Here is a 25,391-nt window from a genome sequence, read left to right as displayed (position 1 = left end):
TAAATGAATTAAACTTTTTGAACTACACAAATAATAATCAATTTGTGATTCAATTTAAGTTTTGTAAAATGCTGATTAATTTCATGACTTAAGTCTTTTATCCTTTTATTTCCTTATGTTTTGACAAGCTTTGTTGATTTTACCGCAATTCACCATAGAATCTTGTCTGAACAAACATCAAACTTAATACCTTAGATAAGTGAATATACCAGCTAGCCACAGAGCAGAAAAAATGGCATCTATTCAATTGGGCTACACACATAGTTACAATTAACTACACCTGCATTGATCACACTTGGTTATTCTCGCTGCTTAATATAACTTTCAGAACAGGGGTGGACCCAGGATTGACTTATGGGGGTGGAGGGCACTAGTAACCTGGACCTAGTATAACACCTGTTTATTACTTCAAAAGTTATTATTATCCAGTGCATATTTTACCCAGGGTTGGGGGGTAGGGGGGAAGTGCCCCCCTCCCCTTTAAATCTACCAAGACTATTTCTTCATTAACCTTGAAGATTAATTTCCAGTAATTTCTAAATCCTGGTAGACTGAAAGATGAGTTTCAAATGTTTTGGCCATGTCTGCCAATCTACAGTATTTCTCAGAATTCAAAATAGCATGTTCAATAGCCATAAAGGAAATTATTTTTCCCTCTCCAGAAATAAGTATAAGGCATTTCAGATTTCTGTACGCATGTTTGCCTGCAATAAAGTTTGAAGAATGTGGAAAAAATAGTATTATCACCAGCTTCCTATATGGAGCCAGGTACTAACTTCGCTGTCACGTACCTGTAAGTACCATGTTGGGTACCCCGGTGTGTGTGTAATGAAATGTGCCATTCTGCAGTTTGCTTGGATATCTACACTGTGTACACATGTGCACATGAGTAACTAGTGTTGAGATAGTAGACAGCAGTTGGCAGAAAAAGATCAATTACACAATTTGGGTAGTCTTCAGAAGATGGAAAATCATTCCAGGGTTTTATTCCATCATGTAGGTTCACATGTCATCACAACACATCTGGCAAAGACATTTGTGATGGTAGCAACACTAGCCAGTGATTTAGTGCGGGCCGAAGCAAAGGAAACTGCTACAAAATAAAGCCAAAATGAAAAGAGAAAAAAAGAACTTATAAACGAAAATTGAAATGGACAGCCTGTCACTATACTAGTTCAAACAGAATCTTGCATACACCATTTTAAAGTGTGTACGACTATACACTACATCACCTGGGAAAAAATGTGTTCAAAGTCTTGGGTGACAGCAAATACACTACTCACTAGGTAATACAGGACAGCTCCTAGTATTTTGTTTGAAAACCTGGCAGACATAAACAGCATTGTGTGTCGTTTCTCCATGTCCGCCACACTGTCATATAGCGTTACCAATTTTGCTTTAACTCGTGGACAATATATCACCCTGTGTTCAGCCCGGGCAACGCCAGGTACTGCAGCTAGTATATTTATAATTTTATATTTGTAGTCACACCTCTTGCCGTCAGGTTATTTCTCACTCGCCTGTGTTGTTAGAATAGACCAGTCTGGTATTAGTCTCTAGTGTGTTTGGTGACAGCATACAGAAGCATATTTTCCCTTATATTACCATCACTGAGGAATTTCCATAACTTTTCCAAGTATTAAAGAATTTCTCTGATTTCAACTTCCCTGACTTCAAAAGACTTTACACAATGTGGAAACCCTGGGTTTGTACCAGGTTTTTAAAACACATTTTCAATTCCCTGAGATTTTTCTGTGTTAGATTTTCCCTGCCTGCAGAAATCATACCTAAGTATTTGTGGAATGAGGATAGGGTCTGAGGCTGGTGACTTTCGCAATATTCCATACGGAAGTTACCAAAATAATGCACCAAATACCTACCTAGTTCATAAAAAATTATCTATATATTTTTTTTTTTTGTGAAATGATCACTTACATAATGCAAATATATTACTGTAATATAAATCTAATGAGTATGTACATGATATAAACACAGGATTTTAACATACACTATTTCTTGTGCAAATCATATCAACCATTTCTTACATAATTACACATACAGTAAATTTATTAAAGTATTCTATGAACAAAAAAATATCAATAAAAAGTGTGACAAAATAAATAATTGTGTCAGCTCACTGCATTTTCTGCATTCTATATGCAATGGTTTGCTTGTTTAAACCAACTGATAAGTACCCATTTATTTGGTATTTAATTATTTTTTTTAAAATATTAACAGTCTTGACGGGTATTTTATATGGACAAGAAAGAACGATATCAACTTTTCATGTTCAAAGATACATAAAAAATTCAGTCACAAACAGTATATTCTTTACACTTTATAACAATGTTGATAGGAAAGGATGAACAAATTTTTCAAACATGAGATCTGCAAAAGACACATTGTCAAGACAAATGATTTTGGCTCATAATCAATAATATTGTAGGTAGAAACACTGACAACACAACTGTTGTAATGAAAACGTACAATTTTTCAAGTCTGACCTAAACATAAGATAGTCGCTGAGTGAACGTTGCTTTGACTTGGCAGGGTTCGTGTGGATACACAGGTGTGATTGGTCGCCCTAAGCTATCACGCTATCAGCCACGGGTGGGACTACAGGTTTGGAGGGGAGGTGGGGAGCGTACAAGGTGCAATAGCACCAGATCAAAGATTTTGTTTCCAATAACAACTATAGGTGTTTATTGGCAGTGTTTCTGGCTCATCACCTGCTTCCAAATGGCATTTTCATAACTTTATTTTAGTAGTGAATCAGTGATTCCTACATTAAATACAAGGTAAGAATAGTAACAGCCAGTATTTGGAAAATGAACAGTCAATATACAACAATTTATCAGTGTTACATAACCAGTCAGGAAAATCTCATTATTTTATGACATAGTTACTAATTTTATTATGTATATAAACAAGTCTTTATACTGATTTTGTCTCAGTTCTCATTAGAAAATTATATTTTTAATATTTTTTTTCAAAACTTTAAATTAATTATGCATAACGATGTGTGTCTAGGGTTGCGCAGATATTCAGTAGTCTTATCAATATTAAAAAACTCAGAAAACTTATTTTCAATTTTGATGATAAAACTTTATAATGGAAGTTAGTGACACAAAATACTTTTTCAGTTACATGATATTCAAAAAGCACAACCAACTTTCAATTATTTTTTATATGAAATTCTACTACTACTTGGAATTAATGATCTCAAAGGCAATTTTTTAAATATGTCCGATATCAGTTCCAACACAAAAATGTTAAGCGTCATTAGTATTATAGTACTTGCAAAATAGATGCTACAAAATAAAATTTTAAAAAAAAGTTTTTTTTTTTTTAAATTAGCAAAAACAAACGTTTTTTCAGGAAAATGCAAATAGTAACCTCAAGTACAAAAGTAAAACGTACTACCATCACATCAGATGCTGTGCATTTTTAAGTGCTTACTCGAGTGGTAAATAATGCAACCTTCTTCAGACTTACATATAAACTAATATTAGTTTCCATTTGCGCAAGTGCTGTTGGTATTATGAACTTGAATTTTATAGTATACAAATGCTAATTGCCAAAAAAAATGCTAGATCTGTAAAGTCTTAATGATCCAAAATGCTAAATCATAAAATTTAAATGCTTAACAGTTAAATTTTAAATACTATAAATTCACATCGCTAATAATATTAATCTAGCCACAATAGGATTGACTTTTGATTACCTTTGATTATGTAAGTAGCTATTGAGTTTGGGATGCCCTGAAATGCTTTTTAACTAAATAATAATAATTTTAATAATGATGATGATGATGATGAATGTAAGGTGATTTCCAATGAAAGGTGACCTCAGATGAAAGTGAACACAATTGCAAGACAACTTCAAAAACATAACGAAGTGCTGGAATAAAATAGGGATCTCAAATGAAACAAGACTCCGGTAGAAGACACTCAATTTTAAGGTGACCTTGAATGTAAAATGACTAAGGATATCTTACATCAAAGAAAATAACAAAAAAAAACTAGGATTAGTTAATGAATCGCTCTGGTCAAAATTTATTGCTTGAAATAACAAATTATTTTTAAATTCAGGCTCATGAAATTTCATAGTTTTTTTTTATTTTGGTTAAAAAATTAAAAATTATATTTATTTGAAAATGAATGTAAAATTTTCTACAGGTTTTTTGATCAGTTTGCGAAGTAGCAAATATTGTTAAATTGTAGGTTAAATAAAATATATTACATACATTATATTCTAAAAGAACACAGAACTTATCACAATCCTTGCTGCTGTAGAACAAATTAAATGACAAAAGAGGTTCCTATTTCCATCCGGAACAGACAGTTTCCTGATAATTTTTAACCCCCATCAAGCAAAGCAAAATAACAAACAAAATCATACACACACCCCACAAGCACATTAGCACTGTATGAAACTATCAACATATAGCTGAATGTGCAATCTAGCAAATCCTTCCCTTTCCCAATCTTCTTTAACAATTTAAGGTACGTCCCGCACCGCAACTGTCGGCTTACGTCAATACACCCATCCCTCCCCCTTTATTCCGCTCCTCGTGGCAGCCATGATGGCCGCCCGTCACCCGTGACACCTGAATGAATGCAGCTGTGGTCACCGGACGTCGCTGCAACGACCTCCAACGACTGCGTGTCCCCGAGAGACCACGATGAGCGTCTCATCCCAATGTCGCCCCGTTCTCGAAGAGGGAATTTCCGAGTATAGGGGCAAACCTCAGGGAAGGCATCTAAAGGGTTCACTTCAATTATACGTAAAAGTAAACTTAAATTATTTTCGGGAAATGCATGAGAAAAATAGTCTAAAATGATCAGAGTGAATACATCACCCTCCCCTCCCAAAAATGCATTTTCAATTTTAATTTTAAGTTATTAAACTAAACACAATTCAACTTAAAAAATGTATGATGTGTATGCAACAGTAAAAATAATACATATAAAATATTAAACATATAAATACAATTCTCCCTTGGAACTTTACAGAAGGAGATCTATGTATTTCCGTAGTTGATTACATACGCTTAAGAATAATACGGACGAGTCAAGTATTGCACTGTAGAATGTAATAGTCCGACCTTTATATAAAGTCTAGCCAACATAAAAAAGCAGTGAACTAAAAAAAATTTCATGTTTGTAAAAACAATGTCTCACCATGATCACAGCAAAAAAAAAAAAAGTACACTGACTCATTAGTGAATCATCTTGAGAGCCACGCCACAGCAATCTTGAGTTGAATACACTCCGGAACGCTAGGCGATGCCGACGTAGCAGATATCCAGAAGTCAGGTAGCAATATCTGTTGCTCTTCACTCACGCACTAATCAATTTGCAGGCTAAGATACTCTTCTTTCCTGACAGGAATAGTGAACTATGTCTCCATTTGGGTAGCGAGCAAAAGCACTGAAAACAAAATCATAAATAAATTATTTTACTAAAAATAATTTAGCAAAAAATATGAAGCTAATGAAATCCAGGGTACAAAATTATAAATCAACTTACATTAAACTGGATTTCTAGAAGCTGTAAAACATTTTAGTTTTTAGAATATATATACAAAACTTTTTTTATTTTTTAAATTTAATCTACAATTTAAAAAACTGTTTTTATATACATTATTACTTAGGCATTAACATGGTCCAGTGAATACAGAAAGAAAGAAAGAAAGAAAAAACAATTCAGCTTGGATCAGCATCAAGAAAAGCAGAACGAACGATGGCACAACAGCTAAAGGAAATGAACATCTTGACTTTCAAGGTCAAGTCCCATCACAAGGGTAATATATGTGAGGTTTCACTCTGCATTGCAGCAGGCATCTTCAGAGTTAAGAATGATTTGAGAGCTGGGAGGTGCTCTTCTTCAGGAGCCAATCACAAGAGGCCACCTCGAAAAACTACCAAACCATTATACTGGTTATATGATGGCAGCGGAGCCTATAATCTACTCACAGGTAATGAAGCTTGCAAACCACAACCGGCTAGTGCCGTACATGTTGTGATGAGTAAGAACCAAGATCTCCAAATTAAGTCCAAATTACCTTTGGTTCCCAAACCTCTTCTTGCACACAGGACAAATGTTGAACTCCGTCATAACCACGCACTGAGATTCATAGCTCATTCTGAGTTCTTGAACCTGTGCCGACAAACAAGTGCATTTTTATTTGCTTGCTTTATCAAATAAAATATAATTATAATTTACATTTAAAAAATTCTTTACCATTTAAAATTTCTAATTGAATACAAAAGTCATTTGGACATTTTTCTGCGCTTAAACTTTTACTGTGGTACAATTAAAAGTGAAAAATATGGAAATCCTGATATATTCTCACAAGTGCTGAAGCTCCATCCAGTGAGAATCATATTAACTACGATTCTGCAAACATTTGGTAATAATAAACGAATTGAAATAAAGTCGGTTTACGGACGATACTTTTACGCGATATCGTTGTACGAAAACATTGTTGAAAAATCGCATACTTTTTAATTTTCAAATATTATTTACAGTTTTTGCAAATTTAATTTAAATAATTTGTTAAAAATACAATCACGAACAATTAGTTAAAAAGGCCCGCCTTAACCTGTTTGATATTACAGAAGATTTTCTCGCACGGTGGGTTGGCCGGTTCTCGAACGCTCGGCTCAGGCGGAACGTGACAAATTTTTCATGCGTGCAGCCGGCGTTCATCGATTTATATAAATAAATTAAACTTTACGTTTACTTCATCGATTCAATATACGTATTCTGTAAACAAGATTCACAATTAACTCACTTGCAGGTGTTCGGCGTACAGCAAGCCCTTCAGCACTTCAGCTTTCCGCCTCTCGTTCAGCTTGTGCTGAAGGCTGGTCTCCAGGAAGTGCTTGATGCGAACCAGAGGCACCTTGTCCGGTAGCACCTCCAGCGCCTGAGAAACACACAACACAATCAATCTCGTATTCAAGGTTTTCTAAATATTTTTATAAACATTAAAATAGTAAACAAATTCACTAATTGTTCTATTTCTGTGCCAACGTATCTAATAATCACAATTACTGAACGATAGTAAATGAAGAAAATAATTAAATACCAAAAAAATAAAATACTAATATCATACAAACTGCTACAAATAATTCTATCACTTAAAAAAAAAAAAAAAAATTAATATTTTAAAATTAAAATATTTAAACAGAAAGAAAAAATATAAATATATATATATATATATATATATATATATATATATATGTTTAAATTTACATTCAATAGATATGTTACCAAATAATCCAGCTGTAGTCAAATAATTGTACCAAAAAAGTTATTTTACTTAAAGACGTACTTGTTTCACATTTTTTAATGCCATTACAGGAGCAACTGGATTGTAGAAACATTACAAAAGATCCAGGAAGTTAAAAAAAAAAAAAATAAATAAATCCAACATTTACCACACAGCGTAATTTTAAAAATGCTACCAGTAATCACATTTATTGTGAAATTTTCATGTTTATTACACTCCTATCACTTCATTTCAAAATCTGAGTTTTAAGATAATTTTTCCCTCCTACAGTACAGCCATGATATAATGTTTTTCAAGGGGGCATAACAAAAAAAAAATGAGCACGAAAATGTTATAAGCTGGAAATAGTATCAATTTTGCACTTGTCAGTGTTTAGAATTTTTAGCAATTTTTAAACAAATGTACTGTAAAAAAAACCACCAACTGGTACACTCGATGCTTGTAATTGCTTAACAAAGCCAACAATTTTTCACCTTGGTTGTGCTTCAAGTTTTTTTTTTATTAGTCTTCAAAGACACACTCCTACATTTTTGGTAAAACTGTCTCACAGTTCGTGATGATACATTTAGAGTGGGAATGCCCATTTCCAATTCCTTCACTACTCGAAAATGTGTAATTTAGGGATTCCTACCTACGAATGAAACAAATTAAAGTTGAATTTAAATTAGCGCCGAATGTTTAAAAACCGTAAGTTATTTATTTCGTGAATATTATTTAATTTTTAACCCTACCTACGTTCGGACTCGAGGGGTGGAAAGAAAAGTGTTGAGAGAACTGGGCTCCAACCCCTCGCTACTGGAAAGTAAGGGATTTGATGACGGAGGAGGTGTTTCGTGGAGCGGACTCGAGGGGTGGAATCAAGCTGAGAGAACTGGGCTCCAACCCCTCGCTACTGGAAAATAAGAGATTTGATGACTTAGGAGGTGTTTCGTGGAGCGGACTCGAGGGGTGGATTCAAGCTGAGAGAACTGGGCTCCAACCCCTCGCTACTGGAAAGTAAGGGATTGATGACAGGAGGAGGTGTTTCGTGGAGCGGACTCGAGGGGTGGATTCAAGCTGAGAGAACTGGGCTCCAACCCCTCGCTACTGGAAAGTAAGGGATTGATGACGGAGGAGGTGTTTCGTGGAGCGGACTCGAGGGGTGGATTCAAGCTGAGAGAACTGGGCTCCAACCCCTCGCTACTGGAAAGTAAGGGATTGATGACAGGAGGAGGTGTTTCGTGGAGCAGACTTGAGGAGTGGATTCAAGTTGAGAGAACCGGGCTCCAACCCCTAGCTACTGGAAAATAAGAGATTTGATGACTTAGGAGGTGTTTCGTGGAGCGGACTAGAGGGGTGGATTCAAGTCGAGAGAACTGGGCTCCAACCCCTCGCTAGTGGAAAGTAGAGCTGGGCCGATGCCGATCCCCGATCGTAATAATCGGCCGATTTTGTTAATTTTGCCGATCATAATGATCGGCAAAACGTAGCCGATTATTTGAGCCGATCATTGGTCTCCTACTGAAAACTTATAACATTGAAAATTTACCTATACCTAACAACTTTCCATATTTGTTTACGGTACTTTTCGGGAAGAAAATTTGATTATTCATTGAAAAATAATAGGATTTAATAATTTAAAACTAACCACACATGAAAAAAATATACCAATAAAGTAAACAAATACCATAAGTTTTATAAACATTGAACAGTTACATACCTAAGTATCAATTTCCACGTATATTTACGGTACTATCGGTAAAATAATTTTCCATTATACTATTTGCAAAGTTATTTATCATTTACGAACCGAAAACTATGTATTTGTTTACCATTTACGGTTAATATTACCGCAATGGCGAATGGCGACTGTTGTTTAGGTTGGTTATGTGACACCAGAGATAAGAGTGACGCGCGTCGCGCGACGGAATTAGTACGGATTAATGGCGCTAGTAGTCTCGTGGTTAGTCTACCTCTTCGGGAATTCATCTATTTAGTTTTTTCTCGCTAAATATGGCCTATTGAAAGTTTTGTTTAGCGAAATTAATATTCTTATCCTGTTTAGCGGGAAATAGAGCTTAACTTTCTGTTGTATAAAAACCTGGTTGATGAAGAGTTTTGTTTCCCACATTAGAACCTCGTTAATCCGTGACGCGCTAATACGGGAATCTGATAATCCGGGACGATTTAAAAGTGCAGAAAAAAAGAGAAGCTAAAATTGTCAGCGCTTAAAATTAACGTCACGCGGGCCGGCGGCCGGCAAACACTGCAAGCCATCGCATGGGCCGCCAAACTCTGCAACGCTGTTTGTACCGACCCTTTGTGTCGCCCCCCCTTTCAGCTGTCACATTTGTCACTCTTTAAACTTGAGGGGGATGTCCTGACTTCTGCTTCCCGTCTCCCGTTTGTTTGAATGTTGTTTCACGTGCTGCTGAGTTACTTTCCGCCCACCAACGCAGCACGGCAGGCGCCTGGCGAGTGACGTGTCTGGCTGGCATTCGGCTGGTCGAAGGGGTGGAGGGGGGTGGGGAGCTACCCAAAATTTATGTGTACAAGGTCAGCACGATCTTATCTTTCTCTCTTCGGCTGTTGTAAATGACCGTGAACTAATGGCTAGGCAGTGCCGTGTTTTTTTTTTTTAAGCCGAGACAACAATTCGAAGGCGGCCCTTACCGTTAACCGATTATCCGGGTTTATTATTATTTTTTTTTTTACAGAATTTCAATTATCCGGGCATCGGCGGGTCCCAATGAAAACGAATAATGGGGAGTTTACTATTTTTATCCATTTGCTGCCAAGGCGCAGTAAGCCTCGGGAGATGTTACGTCACATGACCTTGGCCTTAACCCATCAGTTTTGTCTGGGAATATTTCACCGTTTATAGTGATCCATCAAAAGCAACGTGTAATCAGAGGTACTTGAAAGGCTCTAATCGGCTCAGAAGATCGGCAAGATCGGCAGCAGATGATCGGCATCGGCATGATCGGCAAAATAGGTGATCGGCCCAGCTCTAGTGGAAAGTAAGGGATTTGATGACGGAGGAGGTGTTTCGTGGAGCGGACTCGAGGGGTGGATTCAAGCTGAGAGAACTGGGCTCCAACCCCTCGCTACTGGAAAGTAAGGGATTTGATGACGGAGGAGGTGTTTCGTGGAGCGGACTCGAGGGGTGGAATCAAGCTGAGAGAACTGGGCTCCAACCCCTCGCTACTGGAAAGTAAGGGATTTGATGACGGAGGAGGTGTTTCGTGGAGCGGACTCGAGGGGTGGATTCAAGCTGAGAGAACTGGGCTCCAACCCCTCGCTACTGGAAAGTAAAGGGATTTGATGACGGAGGAGGTGTTTCGTGGAGCGGACTCGAGGGGTGGAATCAAGCTGAGAGAACTGGGCTCCAACCCCTCGCTACTGGAAAGTAAGGGATTTGATGACGGAGGAGGTGTTTCGTGGAGCGGACTCGAGGGGTGGATTCAAGCTGAGAGAACTGGGCTCCAACCCCTCGCTACTGGAAAGTAAGGGATTTGATGACGGAGGAGGTGTTTCGTGGAGCGGACTCGAGGGGTGGAATCAAGCTGAGAGAACTGGGCTCCAACCCCTCGCTACTGGAAAGTAAGGGATTTGATGACGGAGGAGGTGTTTCGTGGAGCGGACTCGAGGGGTGGATTCAAGCTGAGAGAACTGGGCTCCAACCCCTCGCTACTGGAAAGTAAAGGGATTTGATGACGGAGGAGGTGTTTCGTGGAGCGGACTCGAGGGGTGGAATCAAGCTGAGAGAACTGGGCTCCAACCCCTCGCTACTGGAAAGTAAAGGGATTTGATGACGGAGGAGGTGTTTCGTGGAGCGGACTCGAGGGGTGGATTCAAGCTGAGAGAACTGGGCTCCAACCCCTCGCTACTGGAAAGTAAAGGGATTTGATGACGGAGGAGGTGTTTCGTGGAGCGGACTCGAGGGGTGGATTCAAGCTGAGAGAACTGGGCTCCAACCCCTCGCTACTGGAAAGTAAAGGGATTTGATGACGGAGGAGGTGTTTCGTGGAGCGGACTAGAGGGGTGGATTCAAGCTGAGAGAACTGGGCTCCAACCCCTCGCTACTGGAAAGTAAAGGGATTTGATGACGGAGGAGGTGTTTCGTGGAGCGGACTCGAGGGGTGGAATCAAGCTGAGAGAACTGGGCTCCAACCCCTCGCTACTGGAAAGTAAAGGGATTTGATGACGGAGGAGGTGTTTCGTGGAGCGGACTAGAGGGGTGGATTCAAGCTGAGAGAACTGGGCTCCAACCCCTCGCTACTGGAAAGTAAAGGGATTTGATGACGGAGGAGGTGTTTCGTGGAGCGGACTCGAGGGGTGGAATCAAGCTGAGAGAACTGGGCTCCAACCCCTCGCTACTGGAAAGTAAGGGATTTGATGACGGAGGAGGTGTTTCGTGGAGCGGACTCGAGGGGTGGAATCAAGCTGAGAGAACTGGGCTCCAACCCCTCGCTACTGGAAAGTAAAGGGATTTGATGACGGAGGAGGTGTTTCGTGGAGCGGACTCGAGGGGTGGATTCAAGCTGAGAGAACTGGGCTCCAACCCCTCGCTACTGGAAAGTAAGGGATTTGATGACGGAGGAGGTGTTTCGTGGAGCGGACTCGAGGGGTGGAATCAAGCTGAGAGAACTGGGCTCCAACCCCTCGCTACTGGAAAGTAAAGGGATTTGATGACGGAGGAGGTGTTTCGTGGAGCGGACTCGAGGGGTGGAATCAAGCTGAGAGAACTGGGCTCCAACCCCTCGCTACTGGAAAGTAAGGGATTTGATGACGGAGGAGGTGTTTCGTGGAGCGGACTCGAGGGGTGGAATCAAGCTGAGAGAACTGGGCTCCAACCCCTCGCTACTGGAAAGTAAGGGATTTGATGACGGAGGAGGTGTTTCGTGGAGCGGACTCGAGGGGTGGATTCAAGCTGAGAGAACTGGGCTCCAACCCCTCGCTACTGGAAAGTAAGGGATTTGATGACGGAGGAGGTGTTTCGTGGAGCGGACTCGAGGGGTGGATTCAAGCTGAGAGAACTGGGCTCCAACCCCTCGCTACTGGAAAGTAAGGGATTTGATGACGGAGGAGGTGTTTCGTGGAGCGGACTCGAGGGGTGGATTCAAGCTGAGAGAACTGGGCTCCAACCCCTCGCTACTGGAAAGTAAAGGGATTTGATGACGGAGGAGGTGTTTCGTGGAGCGGACTAGAGGGGTGGATTCAAGCTGAGAGAACTGGGCTCCAACCCCTCGCTACTGGAAAGTAAGGGATTTGATGACGGAGGAGGTGTTTCGTGGAGCGGACTCGAGGGGTGGAATCAAGCTGAGAGAACTGGGCTCCAACCCCTCGCTACTGGAAAGTAAGGGATTTGATGACGGAGGAGGTGTTTCGTGGAGCGGACTCGAGGGGTGGATTCAAGCTGAGAGAACTGGGCTCCAACCCCTCGCTACTGGAAAGTAAAGGGATTTGATGACGGAGGAGGTGTTTCGTGGAGCGGACTCGAGGGGTGGAATCAAGCTGAGAGAACTGGGCTCCAACCCCTCGCTACTGGAAAGTAAGGGATTTGATGACGGAGGAGGTGTTTCGTGGAGCGGACTAGAGGGGTGGATTCAAGCTGAGAGAACTGGGCTCCAACCCCTCGCTACTGGAAAGTAAAGGGATTTGATGACGGAGGAGGTGTTTCGTGGAGCGGACTCGAGGGGTGGAATCAAGCTGAGAGAACTGGGCTCCAACCCCTCGCTACTGGAAAGTAAGGGATTTGATGACGGAGGAGGTGTTTCGTGGAGCGGACTCGAGGGGTGGAATCAAGCTGAGAGAACTGGGCTCCAACCCCTCGCTACTGGAAAGTAAGGGATTTGATGACGGAGGAGGTGTTTCGTGGAGCGGACTAGAGGGGTGGATTCAAGCTGAGAGAACTGGGCTCCAACCCCTCGCTACTGGAAAGTAAAGGGATTTGATGACGGAGGAGGTGTTTCGTGGAGCGGACTCGAGGGGTGGAATCAAGCTGAGAGAACTGGGCTCCAACCCCTCGCTACTGGAAAGTAAAGGGATTTGATGACGGAGGAGGTGTTTCGTGGAGCGGACTCGAGGGGTGGAATCAAGCTGAGAGAACTGGGCTCCAACCCCTCGCTACTGGAAAGTAAAGGGATTTGATGACGGAGGAGGTGTTTCGTGGAGCGGACTCGAGGGGTGGAATCAAGCTGAGAGAACTGGGCTCCAACCCCTCGCTACTGGAAAGTAAGGGATTTGATGACGGAGGAGGTGTTTCGTGGAGCGGACTCGAGGGGTGGAATCAAGCTGAGAGAACTGGGCTCCAACCCCTCGCTACTGGAAAGTAAGGGATTTGATGACGGAGGAGGTGTTTCGTGGAGCGGACTCGAGGGGTGGAATCAAGCTGAGAGAACTGGGCTCCAACCCCTCGCTACTGGAAAGTAAGGGATTTGATGACGGAGGAGGTGTTTCGTGGAGCGGACTAGAGGGGTGGAATCAAGCTGAGAGAACTGGGCTCCAACCCCTCGCTACTGGAAAGTAAAGGGATTTGATGACGGAGGAGGTGTTTCGTGGAGCGGACTCGAGGGGTGGAATCAAGCTGAGAGAACTGGGCTCCAACCCCTCGCTACTGGAAAGTAAGGGATTTGATGACGGAGGAGGTGTTTCGTGGAGCGGACTAGAGGGGTGGATTCAAGCTGAGAGAACTGGGCTCCAACCCCTCGCTACTGGAAAGTAAGGGATTTGATGACGGAGGAGGTGTTTCGTGGAGCGGACTCGAGGGGTGGAATCAAGCTGAGAGAACTGGGCTCCAACCCCTCGCTACTGGAAAGTAAGGGATTTGATGACGGAGGAGGTGTTTCGTGGAGCGGACTCGAGGGGTGGAATCAAGCTGAGAGAACTGGGCTCCAACCCCTCGCTACTGGAAAGTAAGGGATTTGATGACGGAGGAGGTGTTTCGTGGAGCGGACTAGAGGGGTGGATTCAAGCTGAGAGAACTGGGCTCCAACCCCTCGCTACTGGAAAATAAAGGGATTTGATGACGGAGGAGGTGTTTCGTGGAGCGGACTCGAGGGGTGGAATCAAGCTGAGAGAACTGGGCTCCAACCCCTCGCTACTGGAAAGTAAGGGATTTGATGACGGAGGAGGTGTTTCGTGGAGCGGACTAGAGGGGTGGATTCAAGCTGAGAGAACTGGGCTCCAACCCCTCGCTACTGGAAAGTAAAGGGATTTGATGACGGAGGAGGTGTTTCGTGGAGCGGACTCGAGGGGTGGAATCAAGCTGAGAGAACTGGGCTCCAACCCCTCGCTACTGGAAAGTAAGGGATTTGATGACGGAGGAGGTGTTTCGTGGAGCGGACTAGAGGGGTGGATTCAAGCTGAGAGAACTGGGCTCCAACCCCTCGCTACTGGAAAGTAAGGGATTTGATGACGGAGGAGGTGTTTCGTGGAGCGGACTCGAGGGGTGGAATCAAGCTGAGAGAACTGGGCTCCAACCCCTCGCTACTGGAAAGTAAGGGATTTGATGACGGAGGAGGTGTTTCGTGGAGCGGACTAGAGGGGTGGATTCAAGCTGAGAGAACTGGGCTCCAACCCCTCGCTACTGGAAAGTAAAGGGATTTGATGACGGAGGAGGTGTTTCGTGGAGCGGACTCGAGGGGTGGAATCAAGCTGAGAGAACTGGGCTCCAACCCCTCGCTACTGGAAAGTAAGGGATTTGATGACGGAGGAGGTGTTTCGTGGAGCGGACTAGAGGGGTGGATTCAAGCTGAGAGAACTGGGCTCCAACCCCTCGCTACTGGAAAGTAAAGGGATTTGATGACGGAGGAGGTGTTTCGTGGAGCGGACTCGAGGGGTGGAATCAAGCTGAGAGAACTGGGCTCCAACCCCTCGCTACTGGAAAGTAAGGGATTTGATGACGGAGGAGGTGTTTCGTGGAGCGGACTAGAGGGGTGGATTCAAGCTGAGAGAACTGGGCTCCAACCCCTCGCTACTGGAAAGTAAAGGGATTTGATGACGGAGGAGGTGTTTCGTGGAGCGGACTCGAGGGGTGGAATCAAGCTGAGAGAATTGGGCTCCAACCCCTCGCTACTGGAAAGTAAGGGATTTGATGACGGAGGAGGTGTTTCGTGGAGCGGACTCGAGGGGTGGAATCAAGCTGAGAGAACTGGGCTCCAACCCCTCGCTACTGGAAAGTAAGGGATTTGATGACGGAGGAGGTGTTTCGTGGAGCGGACTAGAGGGGTGGATTCAAGCTGAGAGAACTGGGCTCCAACCCCTCGCTACTGGAAAGTAAAGGGATTTGATGACGGAGGAGGTGTTTCGTGGAGCGGACTCGAGGGGTGGAATCAAGCTGAGAGAACTGGGCTCCAACCCCTCGCTACTGGAAAGTAAAGGGATTTGATGACGGAGGAGGTGTTTCGTGGAGCGGACTAGAGGGGTGGATTCAAGCTGAGAGAACTGGGCTCCAACCCCTCGCTACTGGAAAGTAAAGGGATTTGATGACGGAGGAGGTGTTTCGTGGAGCGGACTCGAGGGGTGGAATCAAGCTGAGAGAACTGGGCTCCAACCCCTCGCTACTGGAAAGTAAGGGATTTGATGACGGAGGAGGTGTTTCGTGGAGCGGACTAGAGGGGTGGATTCAAGCTGAGAGAACTGGGCTCCAACCCCTCGCTACTGGAAAGTAAAGGGATTTGATGACGGAGGAGGTGTTTCGTGGAGCGGACTCGAGGGGTGGAATCAAGCTGAGAGAACTGGGCTCCAACCCCTCGCTACTGGAAAGTAAGGGATTTGATGACGGAGGAGGTGTTTCGTGGAGCGGACTAGAGGGGTGGATTCAAGCTGAGAGAACTGGGCTCCAACCCCTCGCTACTGGAAAGTAAAGGGATTTGATGACGGAGGAGGTGTTTCGTGGAGCGGACTCGAGGGGTGGAATCAAGCTGAGAGAACTGGGCTCCAACCCCTCGCTACTGGAAAGTAAAGGGATTTGATGACGGAGGAGGTGTTTCGTGGAGCGGACTCGAGGGGTGGAATCAAGCTGAGAGAACTGGGCTCCAACCCCTCGCTACTGGAAAGTAAAGGGATTTGATGACGGAGGAGGTGTTTCGTGGAGCGGACTCGAGGGGTGGAATCAAGCTGAGAGAACTGGGCTCCAACCCCTCGCTACTGGAAAGTAAAGGGATTTGATGACGGAGGAGGTGTTTCGTGGAGCGGACTAGAGGGGTGGATTCAAGCTGAGAGAACTGGGCTCCAACCCCTCGCTACTGGAAAGTAAAGGGATTTGATGACGGAGGAGGTGTTTCGTGGAGCGGACTCGAGGGGTGGAATCAAGCTGAGAGAACTGGGCTCCAACCCCTCGCTACTGGAAAGTAAGGGATTTGATGACGGAGGAGGTGTTTCGTGGAGCGGACTAGAGGGGTGGATTCAAGCTGAGAGAACTGGGCTCCAACCCCTCGCTACTGGAAAGTAAAGGGATTTGATGACGGAGGAGGTGTTTCGTGGAGCGGACTCGAGGGGTGGAATCAAGCTGAGAGAACTGGGCTCCAACCCCTCGCTACTGGAAAGTAAAGGGATTTGATGACGGAGGAGGTGTTTCGTGGAGCGGACTAGAGGGGTGGATTCAAGCTGAGAGAACTGGGCTCCAACCCCTCGCTACTGGAAAGTAAAGGGATTTGATGACGGAGGAGGTGTTTCGTGGAGCGGACTCGAGGGGTGGAATCAAGCTGAGAGAACTGGGCTCCAACCCCTCGCTACTGGAAAGTAAGGGATTTGATGACGGAGGAGGTGTTTCGTGGAGCGGACTCGAGGGGTGGATTCAAGCTGAGAGAACTGGGCTCCAACCCCTCGCTACTGGAAAGTAAGGGATTTGATGACGGAGGAGGTGTTTCGTGGAGCGGACTCGAGGGGTGGAATCAAGCTGAAAGAACTGGGCTCCAACCCCTCGCTACTGGAAAGTAAGGGATTTGATGACGGAGGAGGTGTTTCGTGGAGCGGACTCGAGGGGTGGATTCAAGCTGAGAGAACTGGGCTCCAACCCCTCGCTACTGGAAAGTAAGGGATTTGATGACGGAGGAGGTGTTTCGTGGAGCGGACTCGAGGGGTGGATTCAAGCTGAGAGAACTGGGCTCCAACCCCTCGCTACTGGAAAGTAAGGGATTTGATGACGGAGGAGGTGTTTCGTGGAGCGGACTCGAGGGGTGGAATCAAGCTGAGAGAACTGGGCTCCAACCCCTCGCTACTGGAAAGTAAGGGATTTGATGACGGAGGAGGTGTTTCGTGGAGCGGACTCGAGGGGTGGATTCAAGCTGAGAGAACTGGGCTCCAACCCCTCGCTACTGGAAAGTAAGGGATTTGATGACGGAGGAGGTGTTTCGTGGAGCGGACTCGAGGGGTGGAATCAAGCTGAGAGAACTGGGCTCCAACCCCTCGCTACCGGAAAGTAAGGGATTTGATGACGGAGGAGGTGTTTCGTGGAGCGGACTCGAGGGGTGAATTCAAGCTGAGAGAACTGGGCTCCAACCCCTCGCTACTGGAAAGTAAGGGATTTGATGACGGAGGAGGTGTTTCGTGGAGCGGACTCGAGGGGTGGATTCAAGCTGAGAGAACTGGGCTCCAACCCCTCGCTACTGGAAAGTAAAGGGATTTGATGACGGAGGAGGTGTTTCGTGGAGCGGACTCGAGGGGTGGAATCAAGCTGAGAGAACTGGGCTCCAACCCCTCGCTACTGGAAAGTAAGGGATTTGATGACGGAGGAGGTGTTTCGTGGAGCGGACTCGAGGGGTGGATTCAAGCTGAGAGAACTGGGCTCCAACCCCTCGCTACTGGAAAGTAAAGGGATTTGATGACGGAGGAGGTGTTTCGTGGAGCGGACTCGAGGGGTGGAATCAAGCTGAGAGAACTGGGCTCCAACCCCTCGCTACTGGAAAGTAAGGGATTTGATGACGGAGGAGGTGTTTCGTGGAGCGGACTCGAGGGGTGGATTCAAGCTGAGAGAACTGGGCTCCAACCCCTCGCTACTGGAAAGTAAAGGGATTTGATGACGGAGGAGGTGTTTCGTGGAGCGGACTCGAGGGGTGGAATCAAGCTGAGAGAACTGGGCTCCAACCCCTCGCTACTGGAAAGTAAAGGGATTTGATGACGGAGGAGGTGTTTCGTGGAGCGGACTCGAGGGGTGGAATCAAGCTGAGAGAACTGGGCTCCAACCCCTCGCTACTGGAAAGTAAAGGGATTTGATGACGGAGGAGGTGTTTCGTGGAGCGGACTAGAGGGGTGGATTCAAGCTGAGAGAACTGGGCTCCAACCCCTCGCTACTGGAAAGTAAAGGGATTTGATGACGGAGGAGGTGTTTCGTGGAGCGGACTCGAGGGGTGGATTCAAGCTGAGAGAACTGGGCTCCAACCCCTCGCTACTGGAAAGTAAGGGATTTGATGACGGAGGAGGTGTTTCGTGGAGCGGACTCGAGGGGTGGATTCAAGCTGAGAGAACTGGGCTCCAACCCCTCGCTACTGGAAAGTAAAGGGATTTGATGACGGAGGAGGTGTTTCGTGGAGCGGACTCGAGGGGTGGAATCAAGCTGAGAGAACTGGGCTCCAACCCCTCGCTACTGGAAAGTAAAGGGATTTGATGACGGAGGAGGTGTTTCGTGGAGCGGACTCGAGGGGTGGAATCAAGCTGAGAGAACTGGGCTCCAACCCCTCGCTACTGGAAAGTAAAGGGATTTGATGACGGAGGAGGTGTTTCGTGGAGCGGACTCGAGGGGTGGATTCAAGCTGAGAGAACTGGGCTCCAACCCCTCGCTACTGGAAAGTAAGGGATTTGATGACGGAGGAGGTGTTTCGTGGAGCGGACTCGAGGGGTGGATTCAAGCTGAGAGAACTGGGCTCCAACCCCTCGCTACTGGAAAGTAAAGGGATTTGATGACGGAGGAGGTGTTTCGTGGAGCGGACTCGAGGGGTGGATTCAAGCTGAGAGAACTGGGCTCCAACCCCTCGCTACTGGAAAGTAAGGGATTTGATGACGGAGGAGGTGTTTCGTGGAGCGGACTCGAGGGGTGGAATCAAGCTGAGAGAACTGGGCTCCAACCCCTCGCTACTGGAAAGTAAAGGGATTTGATGACGGAGGAGTTGTTTCATGGAGCGGACTCGAGGGGTGGAATCAAGCTGAGAGAACTGGGCTCCAACCCCTCGCTACTGGAAAGTAAAGGGATTTGATGACGGAGGAGTTGTTTCATGGAGCGGACTCGAGGGGTGGATTCAACCCCTCGCCACTGGAGAGTAAAGGGCGGTGGCGGGCCTACCAGGCTGGGGTTGATCTTGCTGGCGTGCTGCTCCAGCAGCAGCAGAGCCATCTCCAGGTCGGGCTCCCTCTTCACGGGCGTCTGCACCTCCAGCGAGCGGTTGTCCTCGGGGCAGATCAGCATCCGCATGAGGATTACGTACACCTCGTCCGCGCCCGCGCAGCCCAGCTTGTACACCTGCCCTCACGCACGTCACCGTTCAACCGTCTTCAACCCAAACTCTATCACTTCATTTTTTATTCAACATTTCAATTAAATTTATGTTTAGATATACAGCAAGCTCCCTATTAACCGCGCATGCTACCGAAAAAAAAGAAAACACACATATGTATATCTGTATTTTATTTCAAGTGAGCAAATTTGAACTCTGCTGACGAGTGTACTGTGTGCAGTGTACGGTAAAATGCCACAGGCCCTTCTCGGAACTTACGCGGTAGGCTGGCATGCGTTGCTATATTTTTGTCTCCGTCGCGCTTTGTTTCTAGTCGTACGGTGGCTTTAATTAATGTTTCCGGTTTTTGTTTCCCATTTTCGGCTCTTTTGTGGATCATCCGTGATTTTCACTATCCACGGTGGCCCCGCCACTTAATTTCTCGGATAATCGGGAGTGTACTGTATTCATTACCCATAGATACCGGATGTGGGACTCGTAAAAGAAAATTAAAGTATCGTCGCATGTATGAAGCAAAAAGTTATTCAGAAATTTCAATTTTTTATTTTGAACATAATATACGTGCTTTTAATATGAAACCAGTATTCTTTGATAGTGAATTATTTGATTTTCTCTTTTTCTTTACATTTACTTTAAAATTAGTTATTCTTGGACTACTTTGAAGAGTGAAAAACCTTGTTTTACTATACTGTTGTTAAATTTGATTAGAAACATATTTGATGGTATTGAATAATTTATTGTTTTTTTGTTTGGATGTTAAAACATTAAACAAGGTGATATGAAACAGCATCACTACACAAACAATTACATGCTACTAGCAATACCAGGCAGAAGTTGTCTTGCCAGTGTTTATTTATTTACCTCTATATATCCAAAATGGATGTTTTGTATGTAATCTAGAATCAATGAAGCATTTTAAATGGAATTCCATTTTAAACTCACTAAATATTAACCACTGCCACATTCACTATTTGTTGTCTATGAGGATTAAGGACAGTAAAAATCACAATATACATAAAAATTTTCATGGTGATCGGTCGAACAAAGTTAATTTGCTGCAGCACTATCTAGTAGGAAGTTATAGCAAAATAGACAGCATAAAAATTTCTCCATGAAAAAACACTCAGAGGTGCCAACTTTCGTGGTGATCTGTCAAACGGTGTCGGAGTTTATCGTCATATGAACCAACATCCAATTTTATATTTAGATTGACAAACAAATACACGTTATTTCGAAACGATAGTAGGTATTTGAAATCAAATGGATAAAACATAATAAATCCCCCCACAAATGTGTTTTAAATTATAAATTTAAAATATTCTGGCGGGCCTACCAGTTGGCAGTAAGAAGGAAATAGTTGCTTGCCTTATCACAGTACTCCATGGCACGCGCCACATCTCCGAGCACACTGATGTATATAGACAACGCCTCTCGGTGCTGACAAAGCCTTCCTAGGATGATGGCTCGCTCTTCAAAGAGACCTGGGAACAGTGTTTCAGGACAAATTATGCTTTTGAAAGTGATTAGGCCTTCTTCAGTAAATTTTAATGTACAAGTTAATGTGATACCTAAAAAAATTTTTTCTACCAAAATAAAGGTTGCAAGATTTAATTACTATCTTATAAATACCTGAGGGTCACACAGGTATTTAATTTTTTGAAATTAACTTTCTTCCTTCACAGTAAAATGAGCCACACATGGAAAAGGAGATAGGAAACAAACCCTCCATCATTAACATAGTTTATAAAACCATGCATTTCCCTTGTTCTTCCCTAGTAAACTTATTGCAACTGACCCCATCCCAAAACTCTTTCCATAATTCCTTGTAAATTATGTGCTAACGTCCGCTCTGGGACTTATTGTACATCCTTGCAGTGCTGGGATGGTTGTGACGCATAGACAGAGACAGCATAAGTCCGTTTCAGCATTTATCTTCTTCTGTGTGGACTAGCAGAGACTGCGAACGCAGGTACGGTGGTCGCGATCAGCAGGCAGTCGTGCGAGCGAGGGGGGGAGCGGTGGGACTAGGACGGAAGAGCACGGTCTCGAGGGAGAATAAAGGAAACTTGCGAACGCAGATACGGTCGTCGCAATCAGCAGGCAGTCGTGCGAGCGAGGACGGAAGAGCACTCACAGTTGTGCGGGAAGTGCACCAGCACGGTCTCCGGCGTGTAGTGGACCGAGGTCTCGAGGAAGAAGAGCAGCCGGTTGCGCACCTCCCGGCCGGCCTCGCGCTCCGCGGCCGTGTCGCTGGCCAGCAGCTGCTGCGCGCGCTCCCTGTACTGGTGCACCAGCGCGTTGTGGAAGATGGGGTTGGCGTCCTCCCAGCCGTTCACCACGTGTTCCTGCCGCCAATACACACTGTTGGATTTGTAAATAGTGCTTATTCATATTAACTAATCCAAAGTGTTGGACGCTTCAAGATTCAAATATGGCGCCATTTTGCCGCCATTACCTCGAGCGATCCTGGTGGCCACCAGGAAAGACCCAGTGGTTCATCTGGTACCAGTGTCATCGAACGTCCGGCTATCGTTTTTTTTGGACTTTCATATTATCTGGTAACAGTTTCAGTACGAAACACACACCGACCCCGCTAGCCGCGGCCTGGCTCCCTGCTACTGACCGGCCCACGTCTCTCGACACACATACACCACACAGAACAAGTATATTCAAGAGACCACTGGCAATGGTCTACAATAAGGACCCCTCCGGCATCTGTCTTGAATGACTTCACGAAACCATAAGTCAGGATGGCCGGTCCAGGATTCAGACCTGTGTCGTATGGAATGTGAGTCCACACTCTTCCCACCGTGCCAAATGCTCCGCGGTAGAAGAAGGAAATGTGTGGCCATTTCTAATGTCGGATTTGTTTTAGTTTAGTCAGTGTTTGGCCCATACACCACATTCAGTAAACCAAGCATCTAGGCCTATGCGAATATCAGTTTTTTTTAGGTTTCGAATCAAATATGAATTTGAATATAAAATTATTGGCGAATATTGAATACGAATAGTAAGAATGAGAATTACAATCGCACTAAAGACATTTTTTTCACAACTTCAGAAAATCAGAGAAATATTGCTTAAGTGAAAGGTTGACTAAGTTAAGTCGACTACAATAATTATATGGAAAAATTTGTTAAAATATTTAATTTATGAAATAACTTTTTTTTTTTTAATTGTGCAGCTAACTTAATCTAACTTAACCTAAACAACCAACCTTTCATTTCAGTGCCTATTCGCCTTATTTTCACAACCTGATACTCTACCTACATTTTTATCCAGGGAATTTTTGCGAACCGCAAAATACAGTGAAATATATTGCAATCTGTTTTACGACACAATTTAATTTTTTTTTTAAATATAATAGAACAGAAAGAAAAAAAAAAATTGGAAAACATTATTTTCACACACTACACATGTCCTCTGTATTTACACACAGAAGAATTAACATCAATGCTGTTGCTGCTAATTCCGATCCAAAAAATACAATTTCTTTCCCAACCAAATCCCATCCAAAAGTAAAAAAAAAAAAAATGCTATTCCCATCCACCTCTACTATATATAACAAAATTATATTAACCCCCACTTTAACAACTTTTTATAAATATTTCTTTAGTCTACTGAATCTGCTGGCTAGTTTATCATGGTCCCTTGTCAGCAGTAAATATCAAGTCAGACTCACAAACAAAGGGTTCCAGACCATACAAAATGGTTTTGGATTAATAATTTTTTGTTTATTTTTAGTCAAAGCCATAACGAATACTTTGTGAAGCTTACTCATCTTTATTACCTTTTATATAATCTTATCTGAATTTTAAAAAAAAATTAAAAATAAAGCAATAATTTACTTTAAGAAAGGGTTGGCTCATATAAACCACATTGGTTTAAATCATGGTTTAAACCAAACGGTTTATACAAATTTTTTTTTTAAAATAATGTATTTTTAAATAGACTAACCTAATCTTTTAAATGAAAGGTCAAATTCCAATCCAAAAACACAAAATTTTGCTTATTAATGTTTCTTGTGATTTACAAACATAATTTACATACTAATCAAGATCTTATCATTTAAGTTATCTGAGTAATTTGTAAATTATACTCAGCTAAATACTCCTCTGAAATTTAATAAATTAGTATATTGTAGTCAGAGTGAAAGAGAGGAAATAAGTAAATTTATTAAAAAAAAATTCCTTATCTGTGGGTAATATCAGACTGTACTTACTGTAAATCCCCATTCTGCGGGAAACACCCATTCTATGGAGAATACTCTTACTGTGGAGGAAAAACCCTTTCAGTGCAGATTTGCAGGACTTCAGTTCTTTGATGCCATAACTTTCCTGATTCAACATGAGTGGCATAAATTGGGGTGTTGTGTGGCTTTCAGTTGAAAAAGCTGAGAACCGAAATAACTTACGTAATAAAAAAAAATTGTGGTTTAAACCTAAAAAAAACTGGTTGTTTACTGGAAAAAAAAAAAAACTGCTTTTATTTCTCAACCCTGCTTTAAGAGCTGTTTAAAGTATCCCACACACCTAATCATGAAACACATCTCACTACACGCATGTGTGCACGCAAAAATGTGCCACACTGCCACGGGCAGTGGAAGGGGTGGGGATGAGAAGGGGGGAAGGGAAAGGGTGGAAGGGGAAGGGTGGAAGGGGTGGAAGGGGAATGGTGGAAAGGGAAGGGGGGAAGGGGAAGGGTGGAAGGAGAAGGGGGATGGGTGGAAAGGGGAAGAGGTGGAACAGGAAGGGGGCAGGGGAAGTGTGGAAGGGGAAGTGTTAAAGGGGAAGGGTGGAAGGGGAAGGGTGGAAGGGGAAGGGTGGAAGAAGGGGGATGGGTGGAAAAGGGGAAGAGGTGGAACAGGAAGGGGGCAGGGGAAGTGTGGAAGGGTCGAAGGGGAAGTGTTAAAGGGGAAGGGTGGAAGGAGAAGGGGGGTGGGTGGAAAAGGGGAAGAGGTGGAACAGGAAGGGGGCAGGGGAAGTGTGGAAGGGTCGAAGGGGAAGTGTTAAAGGGGAAGGGTGGAAGGAGAAGGGGGGTGGGTGGAAAAGGGGAAGAGGTGGAACAGGAAGGGGGCAGGGGAAGTGTGGAAGGGTCGAAGGGGAAGTGTTAAAGGGGAAGTGTGGAAGGGGAAGGGTGGAAGAAGGGGGATGGGTGGAAAAGGGGAAGAGGTGGAACAGGAAGGGGGCAGGGGAAGTGTGGAAGGGTCAAAGGGGAAGTGTTAAAGGGGAAGGGTGGAAGGAGAAGGGGGGTGGGTGGAAAAGGGGAAGAGGTGGAACAGGAAGGGGGCAGGGGAAGTGTGGAAGGGTCGAAGGGGAAGTGTTAAAGGGGAAATGTGGAAGGAGAAGGGGGAAGGGTGGAAGGGGAAAGGTTGGAAGGGGATGGGTGGAAGGGGAAGGGTGGCAGGGGGTACGGTGGTGGGGGTAGGCTCACCAGGTACGGGATGACCAGGTGCTTGTGCGCCCTCAGCAAGAAGTCGAGGACGCGCGGCCGCGGAAGCTGCTCCACCTCCTGGATGTCCTCCGTGAATATTTTCAGTCCTTCCTCCGGATGCTTCTCCAGCACCCAGCCGGCAAAGTCAAAAATTAGGTTCATGTGTTCCTTCCCTGGCACAGGCAACAACATGTCAAACAGCCGGGCTCCCCGGGTGCGCCCACA

At 44.4% G+C, this 25,391-nt stretch overlaps 1 protein-coding gene across 1 annotated transcript in view; it reads right to left on the bottom strand.

Moving 5' to 3' along the window:
• Positions 1–4,919: 4,919 nt before the first annotated feature.
• LOC134534304 (vam6/Vps39-like protein) overlaps positions 4,920–25,391 on the bottom strand; it is a 36,429-nt gene continuing 15,957 nt past the window's right edge. Inside the window, exons 11-17 of the mRNA XM_063372677.1 lie at positions 25,167–25,339; positions 21,868–22,078; positions 21,099–21,214; positions 19,562–19,738; positions 6,799–6,933; positions 6,067–6,161; positions 4,920–5,432 (exon numbers count right to left, since the gene is read on the bottom strand). Coding sequence (XP_063228747.1) covers positions 5,366–5,432; positions 6,067–6,161; positions 6,799–6,933; positions 19,562–19,738; positions 21,099–21,214; positions 21,868–22,078; positions 25,167–25,339 — 974 coding nt within the window. The 3' untranslated portion in view covers positions 4,920–5,365. The remainder of the gene's footprint in view (positions 5,433–6,066; positions 6,162–6,798; positions 6,934–19,561; positions 19,739–21,098; positions 21,215–21,867; positions 22,079–25,166; positions 25,340–25,391) is intronic.

This window comes from Bacillus rossius, chromosome 7, assembly GCF_032445375.1.
Source record: "Bacillus rossius redtenbacheri isolate Brsri chromosome 7, Brsri_v3, whole genome shotgun sequence".
In the NCBI taxonomy this organism is placed as follows: domain Eukaryota; kingdom Metazoa; phylum Arthropoda; class Insecta; order Phasmatodea; family Bacillidae; genus Bacillus; species Bacillus rossius.
Note: the sequence above shows the minus strand (reverse complement) of the source record. Positions and strands in the feature narration are given on the sequence as shown.